Source organism: Rhagoletis zephyria, unplaced genomic scaffold (assembly GCF_001687245.7).
Source record: "Rhagoletis zephyria isolate East Lansing unplaced genomic scaffold, Rhagoletis_zephyria_1.1 Rzeph_scaffold_01555, whole genome shotgun sequence".
NCBI lineage: Eukaryota > Metazoa > Arthropoda > Insecta > Diptera > Tephritidae > Rhagoletis > Rhagoletis zephyria.
The window spans coordinates 53,533-73,225 of record NW_016158639.1 but is presented as its reverse complement, the minus strand read 5'-3'; the positions used below and the strand labels follow the sequence as shown (position 1 = coordinate 73,225).

The following is a 19,693-nucleotide window of genomic DNA, read 5'->3' as shown; positions in this document are numbered from 1 at the left end:
TACTGAAAATAAGCCAATGACGTATGAACGTTTTTTAAGTATACTTTACATAGTACATACAGAAGTATGCACTGGCCTAAAAGTAAATTTATTATAACAGTTTATTGAAATATTTACATAAATAGCATATCAAATAAAATTTGTTGATGATTTTCGATTAATCGAATAATACTGAAATAAAATATGATATATTTTTTCATATTTTTAACATTTAAAAAATATTTGGCTTTACAAACCATTTTCAATTTTATAATTTTACTAAGTAGATATCGAATAGCAACAGTTTTATGTACAATACCCCATCAATTAACCGGCTTCTGATGTGCAGAAAACCCTTGATTAAAGCGACTGATCAAATATTATCAATCTCTTCCGAAAATTCGAAATGTTTAAGTTCAATAATTCGTTTTCTTTCACTCTTAAGCAATGCTTTTAACGAAACTGCGGAATTCATACAAATTGGACAGGCAATTTTTTTCGCTTTTGAAATTTTTAAATGATTTTAGTTTGCCGTAATTTCACCACAAAAAAGTGAATAGCACGAGAAATTTGATTATCTGATTCTGCTTGATTTTGAATATTTTCATAATATTGCTTTTCTACTATGAATAACTCGAAAATCCAAAAACTGATTACTGCAGCAGTTCGCGGATTTTTTTTGCGAAAATCGAGGATGTACTACATATACACATACATATGTAATATTCCTATGCTTTATATCACTGAATTAGCTTCAGTCGTTAATAAAAAAAACTGATTTCCAGAAATTTTAAACTGAGAACTTCAGTTTTTAAAAAGTTATAAATCACTATGTAAATAAACAAAAATGCATGGTATGATCCTTCTATACACATATCGCTACCTTAATTCACAAAGGCCCAATAGGACTGCGTTTTTCAAGGATTTTGGTAGGAGGTATTAAAGTGCACCTTTAGTAAAAATTTTAAAGTGCTAGTACCAAAAACAACGGAGTTACATGCGACTTTTTAAAAAGCTGTAACTATTTTTGATACTCTTTTTAAATTTTTTTTTGCTTCTCCTGTAAAATAAAAAATTTGTTGATTAGGGCCTTTGTGAATCAAGGGTACGAAATGTATGTAGTACATTATGGGGGCTATCACTGAATCCATCGTGATTCGATATTTTGTGAATTGCTACGAGCGTACATTGTATCTATTCAAAGTATATGCAACGTTCGTAGCAATTCGAATTCAGTAATCGCATAAATTTCACGAAAAATCCGACTACGATGGATTTAGTGATATTAATGTAACGAAACGTATGTATGTAAGGACATCTTTACGTATTAAAACTTGCATTTTTTTGTAAGAAATATTTACAGTAGACTTCTATCTAACCATTATTGACAATATATATCTTTATATACTTAAGTCATACATATTGACAGCGTTTATTACACACTTGAATACATGCATATCGCCGTTTAAGGTACAAAACCACATATCGTCGTTCTGCAAAATCGCGTAACTAACCTTTTTTTGGCAAAAATTGGAATTGCTCACACGAACTTTTGGCTCAAGCCTTATCCATTCCTCCTGAAATATACTAGCCAGAAATGCGATTGCTTTATAAAAGAGAGAACCTTTTTGGAATATAAGCGTGTTTGCATTTTGTTGATACGTGGTTTTGTACTTTAAAACGACATGTACTAGATCTTATATAGATAAAAGTTTTGTTTGAAACATTGTTTTAGAATCCGTTTAATATTTACTGTAATCTAAAAAATATTGCTATCACTAAATATGTTTATATTTAAATTACATATATTACAGTTCATTCTTTTCATGCAACCGTATATACATAAATGCATGTGTATGTATGTGCATATATCCAACTTGCCTAACATTATAACTACCAAAATCTCTAACCGTAATTTTTTCGATATTCAGTTAGTTTACTCTAAGATACACAAGCGCAAGTTTAAAACGATATTAAAAAAATACGTTTCCTTGCTTTCTTTAGTCGTATTGATCTATTTTCATGCATACACATATGCACATGTACATAAATATTTTGGAATAATGTTTTGTCCTGACACGTTATTTCTTATGCATATTGGAAGTCCCTCTGGTTTTCTATTTTCATACACGCGGCGCCTTAAATGTAATTGTTGAAACACCCTCCTCTTCTGGTTGGCCTTCATCCCTGCTTTTGTTATGTATTGCCATCTTTTTGAATTGTCCCGCTGTAGACGCACTAACAACGTTTTCCGATTTCAGCGTCGTCATCAATGGCGGACTGTTATTGATTGCTCCTGTGGTGTAAACTAAATTATTGTTGCCACTTAGATCAGCGAATGTTGGCGCTCTGTTGTTGCAGACTTTCATATATTCTGTAGTATCCATCAGCATGCTGTCAATACCGCCCACAGCGGCCATATTTCCGCTGGCGCTTACAGTTTCACCCATCATTTTCTCACCAACCATACTAGAGGGATAAGGTTGTTTGCATTCTGGTGAGTTCGTGCAGTCCTCTAACCGACTAAATGGATAAGCTGGTATTGAAATATACTGGCTGTCTTGTTCTGTACCAACGTGGCCGCAACATTCTGCAATAGAATTACGCACTGATGATGGCGCTATAGCAACTGGCAACATACGACCACTACCGCTGACTGCGGAAATATTAGCGGCGAGGACGCAACTGCTATCACCGACACTGCTGCCACTACCGTTATTGACTGTGTTACCACTGCCCACCTGTTTTTCTCTATTTCGCCGCAATGAGGAGCGCAACGGATATTGTCGTGGCACGTTTACGCCAATCAAACGTCGGGAGGATGAACGCCGTGCGGTTGTGGCTGGATACTGAATGGACTCGGCACTATTACTCAAACGGATGTTGCCAACTACAAGTGCCGCATATGTAGTTTAATCGAAAATTGTACCGTTTGTGGAATTGGTCAGTTATTTGGCGTGGGACGGTGGGTCGATTTACAGTCGTTGGACATTTTTAATAGGTTTTAAGTGGAATAGTCATGGCACAGGAAGTTCGCGAAATAGATAGAAATGGTAAGATAGCAGGTATTAGGACAAAAGTTATTAATTAAAAAAATATATATGGTAAAATTTTTGAAAACTATTAGCATACAGATTTTTCAGAAACAATAGATAACGTCACTTTTATTGGATTTTGTGAAATGCCAATATGTATACATATGTATGAATGTAGTAAAAGGCCAATTAACGAATATACTAATGTGTAAATGTGGATATGGTATTTGCAGTTGGAGGTATGTCAGTTGGGAATTGTTGAATTGTGAATATATTACTGTTGGTCGATTTAATTTTATGATTCATGTAAGACGAAGGACGTTAAAATGGTTAATACACGAAAGCACATTTTATTAGCCCCATATAAAAACAAATGTGGCTTGTTAAATACACAAAGGAAGATAAACAAATCATTAAAACATGAAATTTATAAAACATTGGGTCAAAAACAAGGTTAAAACAGTCAAAACACAACATATTTATCTTTCTAACAAACTTTAAAGTTTTTATCGGTAAAAAAAAAAAAATAACCAAGAAATATAACTAACAGAGAAACACAAAACACATACGATCTAACAAAAACTTTTTTTATTTTATATTTTAAGCATAAACAGAAAAATACAAAAATTTGTTGCTTACTTATACAAAGTGAAAATTGTTTATCTTAACTCATAAAATCAAATAGTGATAAGATGCCAAACCAATGAATATTTTTGCCTCCATGTAAAAGTCTTAAATCTTATTTTTTACAAAGCAATCCCTAAATTCACAAAGTGCATAAGAAAAGATTTTTTTTTCAAACCGAGCGATTGTGCGAAGGCCGTTAAATTATCAAATGAGTTGTAAACATGCAAGTGTAAATACAAAATACATATTTACTAGGTTCATATCCCTGCGAGTAACAAGAGAGTGCGAAATTTTGGCCAGTTTCCACCATTTTTCTTTTCACTCGCTATTATTTTTTTATAAAATTATAGCTCATGATATAATAAAAACCATATCAATCCAAACTTCAAACTTTGCGCAAAGATTACAAAAATACAACAAATTTTAATCAAAATTCCATATACAAAAATTTCGATTATACTTTGTACCACAGTATACAGTAATCCAGATTTGTAAACACGCTAACTCGAACAAAATTTAGATATTGTAACGAAAGTCGGTGCCGAAGTTGCCTTTGGTATAATTTAGGTTAGTATTCAATTTTGGTGAAATCTGTCGATAACCACGACCACCTCCCATTTAGTAATCAACAATATTATTGTTTTATTTTTTTACGAATTTCGCTGTTAAAATTTACATTTCAAATATTACAACAAACATTTGGGGGTACTTTTGCACCAGTCATTGCCTATGGGTTAATGACAAAATAATCCTATAAATGCACAATATTTCATGTATTAATTTTCAAATAAGCTTATTGTCAATGGCTGGTTTACTGTATACTGTGCTTTGTACGAAAGAAAATGAGTGACACCGTCAGAAAAAATAATTTTAAAAATTTCAAACTTGCACTTTATTTTACTAAAATTTAATAGGCTACAAATCTACATACCAAATTTTTTTCTAGTAATTCTATTTAAATATTCTCAATTATTATGAAGCTTTATTGAATTTGTCTTATTTTTTCACAAAGTGGTAAATTTTTTTTATAGTTTTTTCTGTTTTTATAAAAAATAATTTATTTTTCAGCTATAGGCCGTATGTTAAATAAAACATTAAACGTTTTTCTGTTTTATTTATTTTTATTTTTATTTTGGTCGATATTTCGCCTTCAGTCTGAAGGCATCTTCAGGACTAAAAAAGGAAAACAATATTTGTACATCATCACAAAATAAAACTTACAAAAATATACCTATGCACAAGTGCATTATAAAAAATTACTGAACGTGAACCAATAAAAACAAAAATACTGAAAACTGATCAATTTGAAGTACTGCTATTTGGTTACTCGCAGGTGTATATTTACATGAAATCTATTTATGTATCTTCATAATTTTGTACTCTTAAAGCGTTTCAGCTAAAAGTTGACTATCATGTGAAGATCGCCCTCTTTGAAAAAGTGGACCTCTAAGTATCATATACATATCTGCGGACTTTTGTCAAAACAATTTCTCTCTAGTGAGGTCATTCTCTCTTCAAAGCGGTTATTCATTGAGTTGTATGATATTTTTATGTTTAGTCATTAATAGGACATCTTGAACTAATGCTATCTTAATGAAAGTTAAATAGAAAAGTCAAATTGTTAAATGGAAGTCCCTTATAATCATGGTGAAATTATAAAAAGGTGAAGTAATAAAACAGCTTTCTCGCTTTATTTTCTAAATTTTCTTGACAACCGGCTATCTTATAAAAGTTTTTAATACGAAATTTTCAAATAACATAGTGTAAATTTTTTTCTCGCTCTTATTACTACACCTGGTATAATTTCACCATGCGTTATAATTTACTCTAAATTCCAACCTACAGAAAGCGCACAGGTTGTTTTGTCAAATGTTCACAGATATTTATCAATTCATCGTTACTGATGTTTTTTTACATCCGATTTTTTTAATATAATTTTTCATATTTTGTCTATTTAAACTTTATTTAAATACTATGTTTTTATTATATAATGTACGGCATGGCATCTTCCCTGATTAGCGTCAGCAATAGTGTTGCTATAAAAAGATTTTCTAGAGAATGTGAAACCCCAAGCTTATAATCACCGCCTATAAACAAAAGCGGGCACACCGGGAAAATTACTTTATAAGAAGCGAGTTAAAGGAGATAAAAAACGGCAGTTTCGCGGGCCTACCGTAAACTGAGCTTGACGACAACACCTGGTGGATTCACTGATCTAAATTGTTTTCTATTACAATTTTTGTTACCAGTTAAAAAATGTGTGGTCCTCGAATCCAAGATGTTGAGATGCGTATAAACGTTCTGTAGAACCCAGGTTCAATCTAAATTCACGGTCTATGCAAGATATAATTGAAAAACTTTTCTAACAGCATGAAATAGCTTTTCTTGAAAACCATTTCGCCTTGGCAGGCAGCGAAAACTTAAAAGTCCCACCATTTCTGAGACAACATTAAGACGAATTTGAGAAGAAGCTTCACCAAACACTTGGCAAAAATGTGAGGGGCAAATTTTAATTGATGTCGCAATTTTCTTCTCACAATGGATTTTTCTATAATTGCGCTTTAGCTTTTAAATTAAGTTGTCATATTTCCAAATTATCAAGTTGCACAGTAACAAATCAATATATCCGCACAAACACAAATTAAACAATTAAATATATAGCCTTGTTAATATTCTACACAGTAAACCAACCAATACTGTCGTTAATCACAACATTAATTGCATTACTCAGAAATAAAAGATAAATAAATAAAAAGTTTTATAAAAAAGCGCCAAAGCAATCTTAATATTTAGGTAACTTATAATAAAACACATACATATGAAATTGCATTAAAATAAGAAGTCTAGAACATTAAAGATGATTGTAACAAAATGACTGCCGTTTTCAGTACGTGTGTTCCTGCCATTGCCACTGCCGTTTCCACCGTCCTCCGTCGTTGATATTAGGTTGCTCTCTCCCGTTGCGTTGAGTGACTGATATTGCGTCGATGTAGAAGAAAAACGTTGCCGCCGACGCATTTGCTGTTGACGACGTTGAATACGCGGTGTACTCTGCCGAAAACGGGATGTAGGGATAAAATCTACTTCTTCAGCCGCTGCAAGTGGCCAGTCACGGCCAGTTTCACCAGTTGCCCCTGCCGTAGAAACAGTCGCGACAGAGGTATCCAACGCAGTCAAAAAACCAGTCGAGACAGAATATGTTTCAGAAGATACCGGGCGAATAGTTACCGCAGATACTGCACTTTCATCAAGTGCCGGCTCTTGGTGATCATGCGATAGCGAGTATGTTAGATAGTTATGATCGATATCACTGCTGTCTTCGACACCATCACCGTCAACTTTATAGAGATCGATGGATGAATTACAACGCCTTGCAGTAAATACTTGCTTTCGCGGACTGTGGTATAAGCGTGATGAGGGCATTGGCGGCTCGGTTACAATTTCCACATCCAAGTCTACATAGCAATAACGCACGGAATCGGTCGAATGGTAGTGACTGGGCAGATTTGAACATCGTTTTTGGTCCATATGTTGGCGCTGATGGTTCTGTGATTGTGAGTTTGGATGCAAATATGGAGGCGAGTTTATGTTTTTTATATGTGGGCGAACGTGATGAATGCGGTGTAGATCATAGCGTGTCGGCACTGGTTTTTTCGCTGAATTTTTATAATGTGAATATTTAGTGTTAGACAAATTGCTTAGATGTTGGCGACTACTTGCTAACAATGTAAAATTAGTGTTCTTGTTTTCTGTGTTACTGTTGTTATTCATAACATTCTCTAGATAATTATTTCCACTATTACTGTTATCAATAGAAGGCTTGGTAGTATTAGAATTTGAGTTTATTTGTAGAGTAGAAGTAGTAGAAGTAGTTATAAAAGAAGTTGTAGTAAAAGCATAGGCTTTAGTTATATCATTAGAATCATATATATAATTATTATTAGTAGAATTACATGAGGCGACATAGCTACCGATATTGGTTGTTGCATTCGCATCCAAATACAACCGGCGACCACAGCCATTGTGTGCTGCCGCGGTCGTTGCTGTAGGCTCTAATAGTCGTCGATCTACTGCCTGTGATCTAGGATAAATATTTGTAGATTCAACTTGCAGATGGTGCTGTTGTTGCTGCAATTTGTAATCATACGTATGGCAGGTATCATCTGTGTCCATATGTTCAGCTTGCGTTTGCTGCCGAGTATCATTCCTCTGTTGTTGTTGCGGTCGTTTCTTATAATACAAATAAAGCGGATTGCCATTACGTGCGCAACCGCTGCCCACTAACAAACTATTCTCGTCATCAGCTCCATCGGCGAAGCCGTCACGATACGCGCGCATATCACGGGTGCTGCCGCCACCTAGATAGCCATGTGATTGTAAGTGTTGTTGCTGCTGCTGCATCTGTACCGCAGCCAGACAACAATTGCTGCATGTGTTGGGCAAATTCAGTGCTAACTCACTATCCCTAGGGCCCAAAAACCATTCGGAGCGAGTGCGCATGCGTGCGGTTTGGCGTTCATGGACCTTTCGTTTGTGATTTATTTTATTTTAATTGCACCGAATGGAACAAGTTTTATTTTTTAAAGTGCAATTGGCATATATTTTAAACATGTAAAAATTGGTTCGATATCGAAGTGTGGTATTGGTTTCGTGAAGTATATTTATTTTAATTTTTTGTTGCAATTGGTGAAAATTGTTGGTGTTTGAGAAGATTGTTGGTTGGTGGGCGATATACATAGAGTAGATACAATTAAAATTGTTTTATTTATATTCGGGAAGGGAATCAATGATGTGAGACAGTTTTCCATTTGCAAGCCGCAGATTTTCCAAATAGCAGAGTTGTCGCAGATGTTGTACAAATAAAGGATTTTCGGGAGAAAAAAGGTGGAATTGGCAGAAAAATTACGAGCTTAGTTTTTTATACTGGTATTGTTTTTTCTATTGTCTTATGATTAATTTATGTTTTTTATTTGCAGCAAAAAAAGCGATTTTACACATAGCAACAAATTCTTGTATGTATGAAATTTTATGTGAAATAAAAGTTGTATGTAATGTGTATAACGGACAAAATTAAAAAAGTACATAGCGCAATTTGACCTAATCCTTTTTTGCCAATAATTCTGGGTGTGTTAGCGAAATAGGAAATGCTGTACCTTGATGTGTGTTAGCCATGTAGTAGTGCTGTGCATATGTTATGTAGAAATACGTGTGAAAGTAGCATTTTTATTTTGAAACTTGCACGAGACTCAGCCTCATTTCCATAAGTGCGCATAGTATGTATTACGAGAAAGCTTCAACATAATTATATTAAAGCCGCCTACAAGAGATATTAAAGTGCTATACAAAAAATGCACATAAGGGGGAAAACCAACTAAGAACTCTTAATTGGTTGGTGATATTAAATTTAATAACTTAAATTTTATTGACTATTGCCTCTAAAAAAAAAATTTTAAAAATGTATGTTTTCATGCCTATTTATGAGTTAAATACAAGTATACATATAAGGGCATCGAAAAAAAATAAAAATAAAATGTATATGTTTTCATGCCTATTTATGAGTATTCATATTCATAGTCGAAATAAAGTCGATTCTAAAGTTAGTTTCAGCTTTTTTGATAGATATTCCCGTCAAAATTATGTCAAAAGTCTACAACAAACTTTAGTGTTATCTTTAGGTTGACTATGAATAGCCCCATTAACTTTTATAACCGGATTTCGCATTTAACCCTGTACACGGTACACAGAGAAAATGATACAGGTAAAACGCAAGTTTTTAAAAGAAATTGTAAAATAAAATTGTTTGATATAGTTTTACTTCATACAAAAAACAGTATTTGTATTTACGACTTTAAAACGAAACATTCGCAAAACAAAAACGATCGTTATAACAAATTCACTTTTTTTTTACTGAGGGAAACAAACGAAATTGGAGAAAGAACGCCAAAAATGCGTATTTTCAAAACTGAAATGAAACATTTTTGAATATTGTCCCAACGAGTTGTAGTGCGACACAATTTACAACAAGTAAAATAAAACTATACACTTTTAAAATAAAAACGTTAATTTNGTTTTACTTCATACAAAAAACAGTATTTGTATTTACGACTTTAAAACGAAACATTCGCAAAAAAAAAACGATCGTTATAACAAATTCACTTTTTTTTTACTGAGGGAAACAAACGAAATTAGAGAAATAACGCCAAAAATGCGTATTTTCAAAACTGAAATGAAACATTTTTGAATATTGTCCCAACGAGTTGTAGTGCGACACAATTTACAACAAGTAAAATAAAACTATACACTTTTAAAATAAAAACGTTAATTTACTTTTAGTGAATTATGTATAAAAAATATTTAAAACTAAAATGTTTTGCATCAGAATTTAAAAAGCTACCTAGCTATAATGAAAAACATTTCATATGTTTGCATCATTTGTGGAAAAAATTGTGTTCAGATACTTCAATCTTCAGAAAAGGCGATGAAGTATATACAAGCAATACCGCCATTCTAACCACCTAACTACATAGAAGGGACAAGGGTAATACGGTGGACTTTGACCGAAAAAGCTTTGGTAAGAATAATTAACAAAAACTAATTCTTATGACTTATTAAATAATAATTTAAAACTTTCTGGTTTTCAATTACAGGATTTGACCAGCGTGAAGCAAAGTTAGCAGGCCCAACTTGGAAGCAAGGTAAGTAATATGAATTACATATTTATGTATGTATGTATATAGGATATGTAAAACACCTGTATACAGTTTATTAAATTTTGTAATTTTGTAAGATATATAAATATATTTTTAACAATACATATATGTATACCAAATGACTTATTGTGATTTAATGAAAATAAAATTNGAAACACCTGTATACAGTTTATTAAATTTTGTAATTTTGTAAGATATATAAATATATTTTTAACAATGTATTTACATATATGTATACCAAATGACTTATTGTGATTTAATGAAAATAAAATTTTAGTATCAAATTTGAAAACGCATATTTTTAAAATTAAGAAAAAAGATTTTAGGATCGTTTTTAAAAACGATTAGAAAGTGTGCGTACGTTCCATACAAATTTGAAAACGAAAATTTCTCTGTGTACTATACAAAAGCGAAAAATCCTAGAAGCAGAACTCTTGCTTTGAATGCAGTCGGCAGGAATAAATACACTTTAAGCTAGTGATAATGTTGAATTGATTGCCTAAATACGAGTATTGTAACAAATATTTCTTTTTAATTAACATTTGCCAAAATACATTGAAGCTTTACTGCAGAGAATTGCTCTAATTTTGTTTGAATTTAATCAATTCTGAGGCACTTCCGAGTTAAAAAAAAACTAACTAAATGTGGTTCACTTCAAATCTGTACGCACTCAGCGATTCCTGATGTTGGTGTTGAGAGTGCTCGTAAATGCAGTTCGCTAGACCATTATGTGGTTTTAATTTAGTGCATCTAGTCTTCCGTTGTATTGTTTTATACGCGATAGAATTAACTACTCATTAAATAAATTTGAACAAATTTACAGAAAATTCGACGGGGTCGGGAGCATAAATTAATAAAATATTAAGGATGCAAAGTGCTACAATTTTTTGGTCATAAAACATTATAAAGATAAATTATGGTGGAATTGAAGAAAAATATATCTAATTAATAAAAAGAAACATGTCACATAACGTAAGAAAAGATGTAGTTACAAAAGTACACTGAGAAAAGAGTTTAGTTAAATCAATTAAATATGTTTCTGTGAACATATGATTTGGTTACAGTTAGATTATTTGGATATGGTTACCAGATGACGTGTTGAGAGAAATATATTTAGGTGACTTTAAAAAACATTGCTTAGTGTAAAAAACATCGGCTTTTCAGTTGGAGATCGTTTGAGAAAATCAAAACCCTTATCAAAAAAGTTTATTCACATCACGTGAGTCGAGGCCAGTCCAAAATTTCTTTGAACTATGAAATATCGAAACTGACTAGATTTACCAAATTTAATGTAGTAAAATGCACCAGTTTTATTTATAGCGGTAATATGCTGGGAAAAGTGCTCGTGGAAGATATGTTTGCAGGGTATTAGGCTTCCTTGAACTTTTGAGTAGGTGTGATGAGTATTAGTTATTCACAGGTAACTAATTCAACAATGTAAATACAGTAGCCAATTTTCCCAATTCCCGAAATTGCTCTTATATCTGACCGATCAGAAAATACTTGCCTATCATTTAAAGCAAAAAAAGGAGAAATGTAATGGATGTGAATACACTGATTTACTAATATTTTTTTAGGTCAAATTTACTGCTCAGTCTCCCACGAAACCGCGGAATCCTCGTGTATCCAAAATAGAGCAACAATTCGTATTGGCGTGTTTTTTCTGCCTACTCGAAGCAGTCCAGACTTTCCCAACCAGAAAGGGAAAGTGCAAAAATAAAATGACCTGATTTGTGTTTATATGTATGTCTGNAAGAAAATTGCTCTTATATCTGACCGATCAGAAAATACTTGCCTATCATTTAAAGCAAAAAAAGGAGAAATGTAATGGATGTGAATACACTGATTTACTAATATTTTTTTAGGTCAAATTTACTGCTCAGTCTCCCACGAAACCGCGGAATCCTCGTGTATCCAAAATAGAGCAACAATTCGTATTGGCGTGTTTTTTCTGCCTACTCGAAGCAGTCCAGACTTTCCCAACCAGAAAGGGAAAGTGCAAAAATAAAATGACCTGATTTGTGTTTATATGTATGTCTGCTGTATAAATACATATCGTTACCTTAATATAGAATGACCCTAACTCATTTTCTTTTAAAATTAAGCTCTGCATAAAAGCCGGTAGATTACTCACTGAATACTTAATAGAGGTATTTTTCTCTGTTCCCAGGATTGACTTTAAAATTAATGTTTATGATGTCAATAAATTGCCCACACTTTAATTTAAATGTGAAAAAGTTTCGATCGGCCACACTANTCACGTGAGTCGAGGCCAGTCCAAAATTTCTTTGAACTATGAAATATCGAAACTGACTAGATTTACCAAATTTAATGTAGTAAAATGCACCAGTTTTATTTATAGCGGTAATATGCTGGGAAAAGTGCTCGTGGAAGATATGTTTGCAGGGTATTAGGCTTCCTTGAACTTTTGAGTAGGTGTGATGAGTATTAGTTATTCACAGGTAACTAATTCAACAATGTAAATACAGTAGCCAATTTTCCCAATTCCCGAAATTGCTCTTATATCTGACCGATCAGAAAATACTTGCCTATCATTTAAAGCAAAAAAAGGAGAAATGTAATGGATGTGAATACACTGATTTACTAATATTTTTTTAGGTCAAATTTACTGCTCAGTCTCCCACGAAACCGCGGAATCCTCGTGTATCCAAAATAGAGCAACAATTCGTATTGGCGTGTTTTTTCTGCCTACTCGAAGCAGTCCAGACTTTCCCAACCAGAAAGGGAAAGTGCAAAAATAAAATGACCTGATTTGTGTTTATATGTATGTCTGCTGTATAAATACATATCGTTACCTTAATATAGAATGACCCTAACTCATTTTCTTTTAAAATTAAGCTCTGCATAAAAGCCGGTAGATTACTCACTGAATACTTAATAGAGGTATTTTTCTCTGTTCCCAGGATTGACTTTAAAATTAATGTTTATGATGTCAATAAATTGCCCACACTTTAATTTAAATGTGAAAAAGTTTCGATCGGCCACACTATTATTCAGCAAAACCGACTTTAGAGGTAATTTTAGTTAATTATCCTTGTCTACTTTCCAAATCCATAAAAAGGTTGCCATTTAAACCCACAGTACCAAAAACGAAAACGTTAACAATACGAAAGACAACTTACGATAAACATGCTAGACAGAGAGAAACATAAGAGCAATATTCAATATTTTCATGAATATAACAACATCGAAGTGAGTTTTATAAGGCTAGATGGTGCTACTTTTGTAGATTAAAAATGTTAAAAAAAAAACTTAGACTAGAGGGTGTTCAAATAAAAAATATATTAAAATAAAATAAAAGAATTCATCATTGCAATGCAATTTTTGCTTTATATTTCTAAATCTACTGACATCATTCAGTCAAGTCGATACACAGATATATGGAAATCCAATTAAAATGTTACCAAAAAGTATACAAACATTTGTAGTTACAAGTTTAAAAGTACAATAAATGTATTTACAAAATTAAAACTAAAGAATATTTGAAAACAATTTTGAAAAAAAAAATGGATTAAAATAAAAAGTGTTTACAAATCGAGCACTTATAACCAAAAGTATTATACAAGCAATACCAAATATTCGAAATTTTATAAAACTACAATAAAACCTATGGTATCGTCCCGAATTAAAAACTTTTAGATTTTAGTTTCAGTTTCCACCATATCAATTTAAGATTATAAATCAAAAAGTTTGAATAAAATTAATTTATTATTTGTTTGTTTTTATTATGATTATTTGTACTTTCCTGTTGTTCATTGAAATTTTTCAATTTCATTGTACATCAAGCTATATTTTGTTAACAATTTTCGGTAAATAAATATAGCATGATGAATAGGAATAGAGTAGTTAAGGTCATACTTTTTCCAATTTTGCTGTGACAAATTGTAATCAACCAAGCAATAACATTCGCAAAATTAAATGAAATGTGTGTTTTATAATCCTAGCAAATTTTTCAAGCAATTGTGCACAAGTAAATAAATAAGTTTACAATTCTCAAAAACAAAATTGTGTAGGTATGCGGTTAGCTTATGATTTGCATACATAAATAGATTATTAAATGTCTTTCAGATGATTCAGATATGTATGTACTAATACAACGATTAAAAGGTTATACTGATTATCAAATAATTATAATTGTGGTTAAAAAAATTAGTCGAACAGAAAACTTAAAGATATAAGAGTATTTCTGTATTAATAATTTATTACGCAAAAATGCATAAGACACCCACTGTGTAACAAATTTGAAATCGGGATTTAATCTAGAAGCTCATTCGACTTGATTTGTGTTTAGTTTAAAAAAACTTAAATGTTCATTTAGTTTAGACTTGCTCGCGTTGGCAGGGGATATTTAATGCATACTTGACACATTTTGAAATAGTATATTCAAGAAATTTTCCCTTATTGTCTATATGTATTTAGTTAATTGCTGCAAAACGTAGGTATATTTAAATGAGGTGAAGATGAGAACGTGTCAGCTGAGTATAAACCTATGTGTATATATGTATGTATATACATTATGGTGGTCTTTAAATGTAGAAAGCAAATTTTTACATCAGATTTCCTAAGCCTCAACCCCTACGTCGATGCTACTATAGTCGAAGATGTCACATACAAATTTTGGTCCGGATTGAAGGCGGTTAAGGCGTGTCACATAGGAGTTAAAGTTCAGATTACCCTATGAAGACTTAACCGACTCCAATCGGAACTAAAATTTATATGTGATATCCTCGACTTTAGTAGTCTCGATTTGGGCATTAAATGAAAAAAAATAATAATAATTTTTTGAGTCCTTATACGCAGTGTTGCCGTTGCAACACTAAAGGGGCCATTTGACTCTTTTTAAGCGCTAATACACTTTGACACGACTTTTAGAAAATTTAGATTTTTTGACCCTTTTCCAAAATTATGTGCGACTTTTGTCCCTTCTCAGAGATTTTGTTAGGAATTGTTAACAGAGCCATGCTACTAAAAAATATTTCCTACTGTACGTACGAAAAAATTAATCACTTAAAACTTGTTAATGAAATGCAACTCAATTTCTGTGTATGTTTGCAAATCTGTTCTGTGCAAAGCTTGTCCCGCTATTTTCTTTTTAAATTCAACAGCAGAACGTTCTAGCAGCGAAATACTTTGTAATACATGTAAATTTATTTATGGCTTTGGTTCTCAGATTTATTCTTTTACTAGTAAAGGAAAGCAAAAATAATATGGTTACCCTTTTTTCCTCAATGAGCCCTTTTTTGCGACTTTCTGAAAATTCTCAACGATAACACTGCTTATACGGTGTTTGCATGAGGCGATTTTACAGACATTTTTAGGGGCGATTAGTTGAATCAAAAGTTGGCTGCACCCCAACTTNCTCAATGAGCCCTTTTTTGCGACTTTCTGAAAATTCTCAACGATAACACTGCTTATACGGTGTTTGCATGAGGCGATTTTACATTTTTAGGGGCGATTAGTTGAATCAAAAGTTGGCTGCACCCCAACTTTATTGGAAGCGATTAGTTGAAAGGCCGTTAACACCAGGCGATTGTTGTTTCCAACTAAAAGTTGCCTGTAAAATCGCCTCATGCGAGCACCGTATTAGAGGCATCTGGTCTTTGACCCCTTTAGGACACGCCTTAAACGACTCCAATCGGGACAAAAATTTATATGTGATATATTCGACTATGGTAGTATCGATTTTGGGTATTAGATGAAAAAAATATGTATTTTATTTTTTGAGTCTATAGAGGATTCTGTACTTTGCCCCCTGTGCGAGACGCCTTAACCGTCTCCAATCGGGACCCAAATTTATATGTGCTATCTGCGACAGTGGTATTACCGATTGAGAGGGTGAGACCTAAAAAAAATCCTTCTTTTGATTTTTTAGGGACAACCCTAATGTACATATAAACATAAGTATATACGAACAATGCAAGGATTGGAAATGTTACTTATGCAACCTAAACGTAACCGCGTGAGTGTATAAATTAATCATTTCTATGTGGCGAAACCTAGCATTTAGCATTTGTGATAAACTATTGTTATATGCATTAACATACATATGTAGGTGGCGCACAAAAATATATCCTCCAAAAATGGCGACTTCATATTACACCAATTGTAGGTGTGCGGGTATGTATGCATATCTATACATTATTTAATTAATTTGAAATGCCTGTCAGTATCAACTAACCTAGCTGGAAATTAATTTAGCCAATTGAAATATTAATTTGTTGTAAGTAAGGGTATACTTGTGTGTAAAGCAGAAACGTGAAAAGGGAAAATTAAAATTAAAATTAAAAAAAATACGTATTTTAATACAAATGTATGTGGGTTTACAACAAAAATCAAAATAAGAAATAATAAATACATAACTCTAAAATTGAGAAAAAAATGTATTTGTTCGTATCTATACCGAAATCCGTGAAGCAAGCATGAATTCATCCCTCACCTGTGGCAAATAGGAAAGGCTCTTTGTACTCTCTGCATAGCGATTTACAGCGCGCAATTCTTCCATAGTCATGCCACTACCATTTCCCACGCCGCCAGCCCCACCTCCGCCAGAAGCTGAGGAGCACGAAGATGAATGACGTATACCGCGATTGCAGCGGCTGCAAGTGCGCGTTGTTGTCGTTTTACCGCCGCCACTGGTGATGCTGCTTTGCATTTTGCTGTTGTTTTTCGATTTAGTCCTGCTATCGGATCCCTCGCTATTCAAGGGTTTCTGTGATGCGCGTTCGCCAGCATCCAGACTTTTTGAGCCGGCACGCAGGCGACGTTGGTGTTGCATTCGTGTTTGGGTTAGTATTTTCTTTCTATTCTGACGATAACGGCGCCTTACTACAGTCACTTCATCATCTCCTTCATCATCATTCGAGTCAACTATATCGATATTCTCAACACCAATAGTATAAGTGGTATTCATAGCGGCATTACCCTGTGTTAAGGCGCGATTATTGCCTGTAGATGCCGCTGCAGTTCTATAATTGCTTGGAGCAGTCGTACGTGGAAAGTTATTTTTCGAATTATTTTCCAAAACGTCTTCGTTACTTATTTCGAGTTTAGCTGCGAAGTCTTCTTCGTAGTCATCGGTATCAGCGTCAGCATCTTCGTCGGCAAAATTCTCTTCATCGGCGTCAGCATCATTGTCGGTGTCACGTTGCAAATCCTGAGCATTTCGCTTTGGTATCGGAGAAGATGTCAACGCGAATAGACTTGGGCCTTCCAAGGAGACAGATAGTCGTGCACATGATTCAATAAAAGAGTGTTCTGGTGTTACGCCAAGTGACAGCACGCTGTTGTCTAAAGCTGAGCTTGAGCTGGTTAGCAAGGCAGGCGTAGAGCGGGATTCTTCCTGAGCAACTGTTTAGTTTTAGACGATTTTTATTTATATGTATTCACAATTGACAGGCAGTGCCAATGTACATAAACACGACATACAGGAAGAAGATGAGTCAGAGTGAAAGAAAAGAGAGATTTACTCATTTTTGAGTGGTTGGTTAAATTATTCTTTACAACATTTCATTATAACTATGATTAAAAACTTTTTCGACTTTAGGTATGAAAATAAATAAGAAAGCAATCTGCATCACTAAGCAATTTGAAGCTTNAGTGAAAGAAAAGAGAGATTTACTCATTTTTGAGTGGTTGGTTAAATTATTCTTTACAACGTTTCATTATAACTATGATTAAAAACTTTTTCGACTTTAGATATGAAAATAAATAAGAAAGCAATCTGCATCACTAAGCAATTTGAAGCTTAGTATTATATTAAGATTAAAAGCAGATTAAAGGAAATAAAACCCGATTACAAATGTGAAATGTGAAAGTGAAACGAAGGTGTGTGTGATGATTCTGATGTCAATCGAATAAGCTAGATTAGTGACTAAATACGTTTACATTAAACTAATTGGACAACAAAAAGAAATAAAACAAAACATACAATGAAATAGTAAAATGGTTACTGGAACAATTTAATAGTGACAGAGTTTAACGAGACAAAAGAAGTTGATGAAAAAACGTTAGTCACTGTTATGTCTTCTGTTAAGTAGCGACTACTTATTGAAAACTTGTTTGTTATTTGGTTATTAGTTGCCAATTACACTGATTTTAGAAGCAAATGATTTAGATATATATCCCAAATTGGTTAAATAAACAACCCATATACAATTTAGACATGATTATACTTACGCAAACCCCACCGCTCGCACTGGCATTGCAACCATGTCTTCTCTGCCTCCAGAGAGTGTTGAACTGTAAAGCGAAGAAATTAAACAAATCAAATTAATATCGGTTTTACAAATGATACAATTTTTCTGTAACATATTATTTCATAACAATGACACCGTTTCCTCGTAAAGCCGTCCTTCTCACCACGCTTTGCTACATACATATGTATATGGCAAGCTAGTGTCGAACTTAACGTATTTATATATAGATATGTCGATTTGAGTAAATCGAACAGTTAAACGGAAGAAGATTATAGGCAAATTTATTTTTGACATACTGGCCCAATGTTCTGGGAAGAAAATAGGAAACTACATGGAGGTATTTCCAACGTTAACTCGGTTGGCGAAAATCCTCCTAGATATATCCTCCAAGCGGGTGCCGACTGGGCAATGGGCATCGTTGCTTACACCGCTGTGGCAAGGTAGGCTTGTTCCTATGGCTGCAGTGGTGCAAGCAGGCGGGGCCTAGCCAAGGCCGAGGTATAAACTCCCCTGCCTCATCTAGGTCTAGTGGTAGGCCGTACGGGCTCGTCCGAGGGGGGCTGGGGTGGGCATACTTAGGCTATTTCTAGGGGGTACCTGGCGGTAGGTATAAAACGCCCCCCTAATCCAGGGTGTCATGCGTCACCGTGCCCATTGGATGGTTTGCAGTCAGGGGGTTTTCCGACTGTATTCTAACGGCGCCTCCCGGATACCTGTCCGCCTCCGGGAGTAACGGTGGACTTACCTCAGCATGGGGCTCTGCTGAGGCCGACCGTTTTTCCCCTTACCCATATATTCGGTCGCCGAACGGTTTCGGCTCAGTAGGCGACCAACGAACCAGAAATAATGAACTCGAAAAATGTAGCCCCGGATCCCTGCACGGGTAAAAATGCCGCCGACGGACACGGCGTTAAAGTCTGTCTAAAAACGACATCTTCGGTAGCCGCTGGAGCGGTCCCGAAGGAGCCTAAACGGCTAACAGTACTAAATGTTGCGCCCGGCGTCAGTAGCAACAAACCCCTGGTGGGTAGTGGTCAACTGGCGTCTGGGTTGCAAGCGGAGCCTGCACGGCCAATTGACCTCTCGTGCCAGTCGTCCACATCTCTGGAAGCTGCGAGTACACCCC

At 34.0% G+C, this 19,693-nt stretch overlaps 1 protein-coding gene across 1 annotated transcript in view; it reads right to left on the bottom strand.

Annotated features, from left to right (window-relative positions):
- Positions 1-1,061: 1,061 nt before the first annotated feature.
- LOC108364429 (rho GTPase-activating protein gacT-like) overlaps positions 1,062-19,693 on the bottom strand; it is a 72,158-nt gene continuing 53,526 nt past the window's right edge. The window contains exons 4-7 of the mRNA XM_017618097.1: positions 18,548-18,610; positions 16,809-17,719; positions 6,482-8,165; positions 1,062-2,869 (exon numbers count right to left, since the gene is read on the bottom strand). Of these exons, the coding sequence (XP_017473586.1) occupies positions 2,103-2,869; positions 6,482-8,165; positions 16,809-17,719; positions 18,548-18,610 (3,425 nt within the window). The 3' untranslated portion in view covers positions 1,062-2,102. The remainder of the gene's footprint in view (positions 2,870-6,481; positions 8,166-16,808; positions 17,720-18,547; positions 18,611-19,693) is intronic.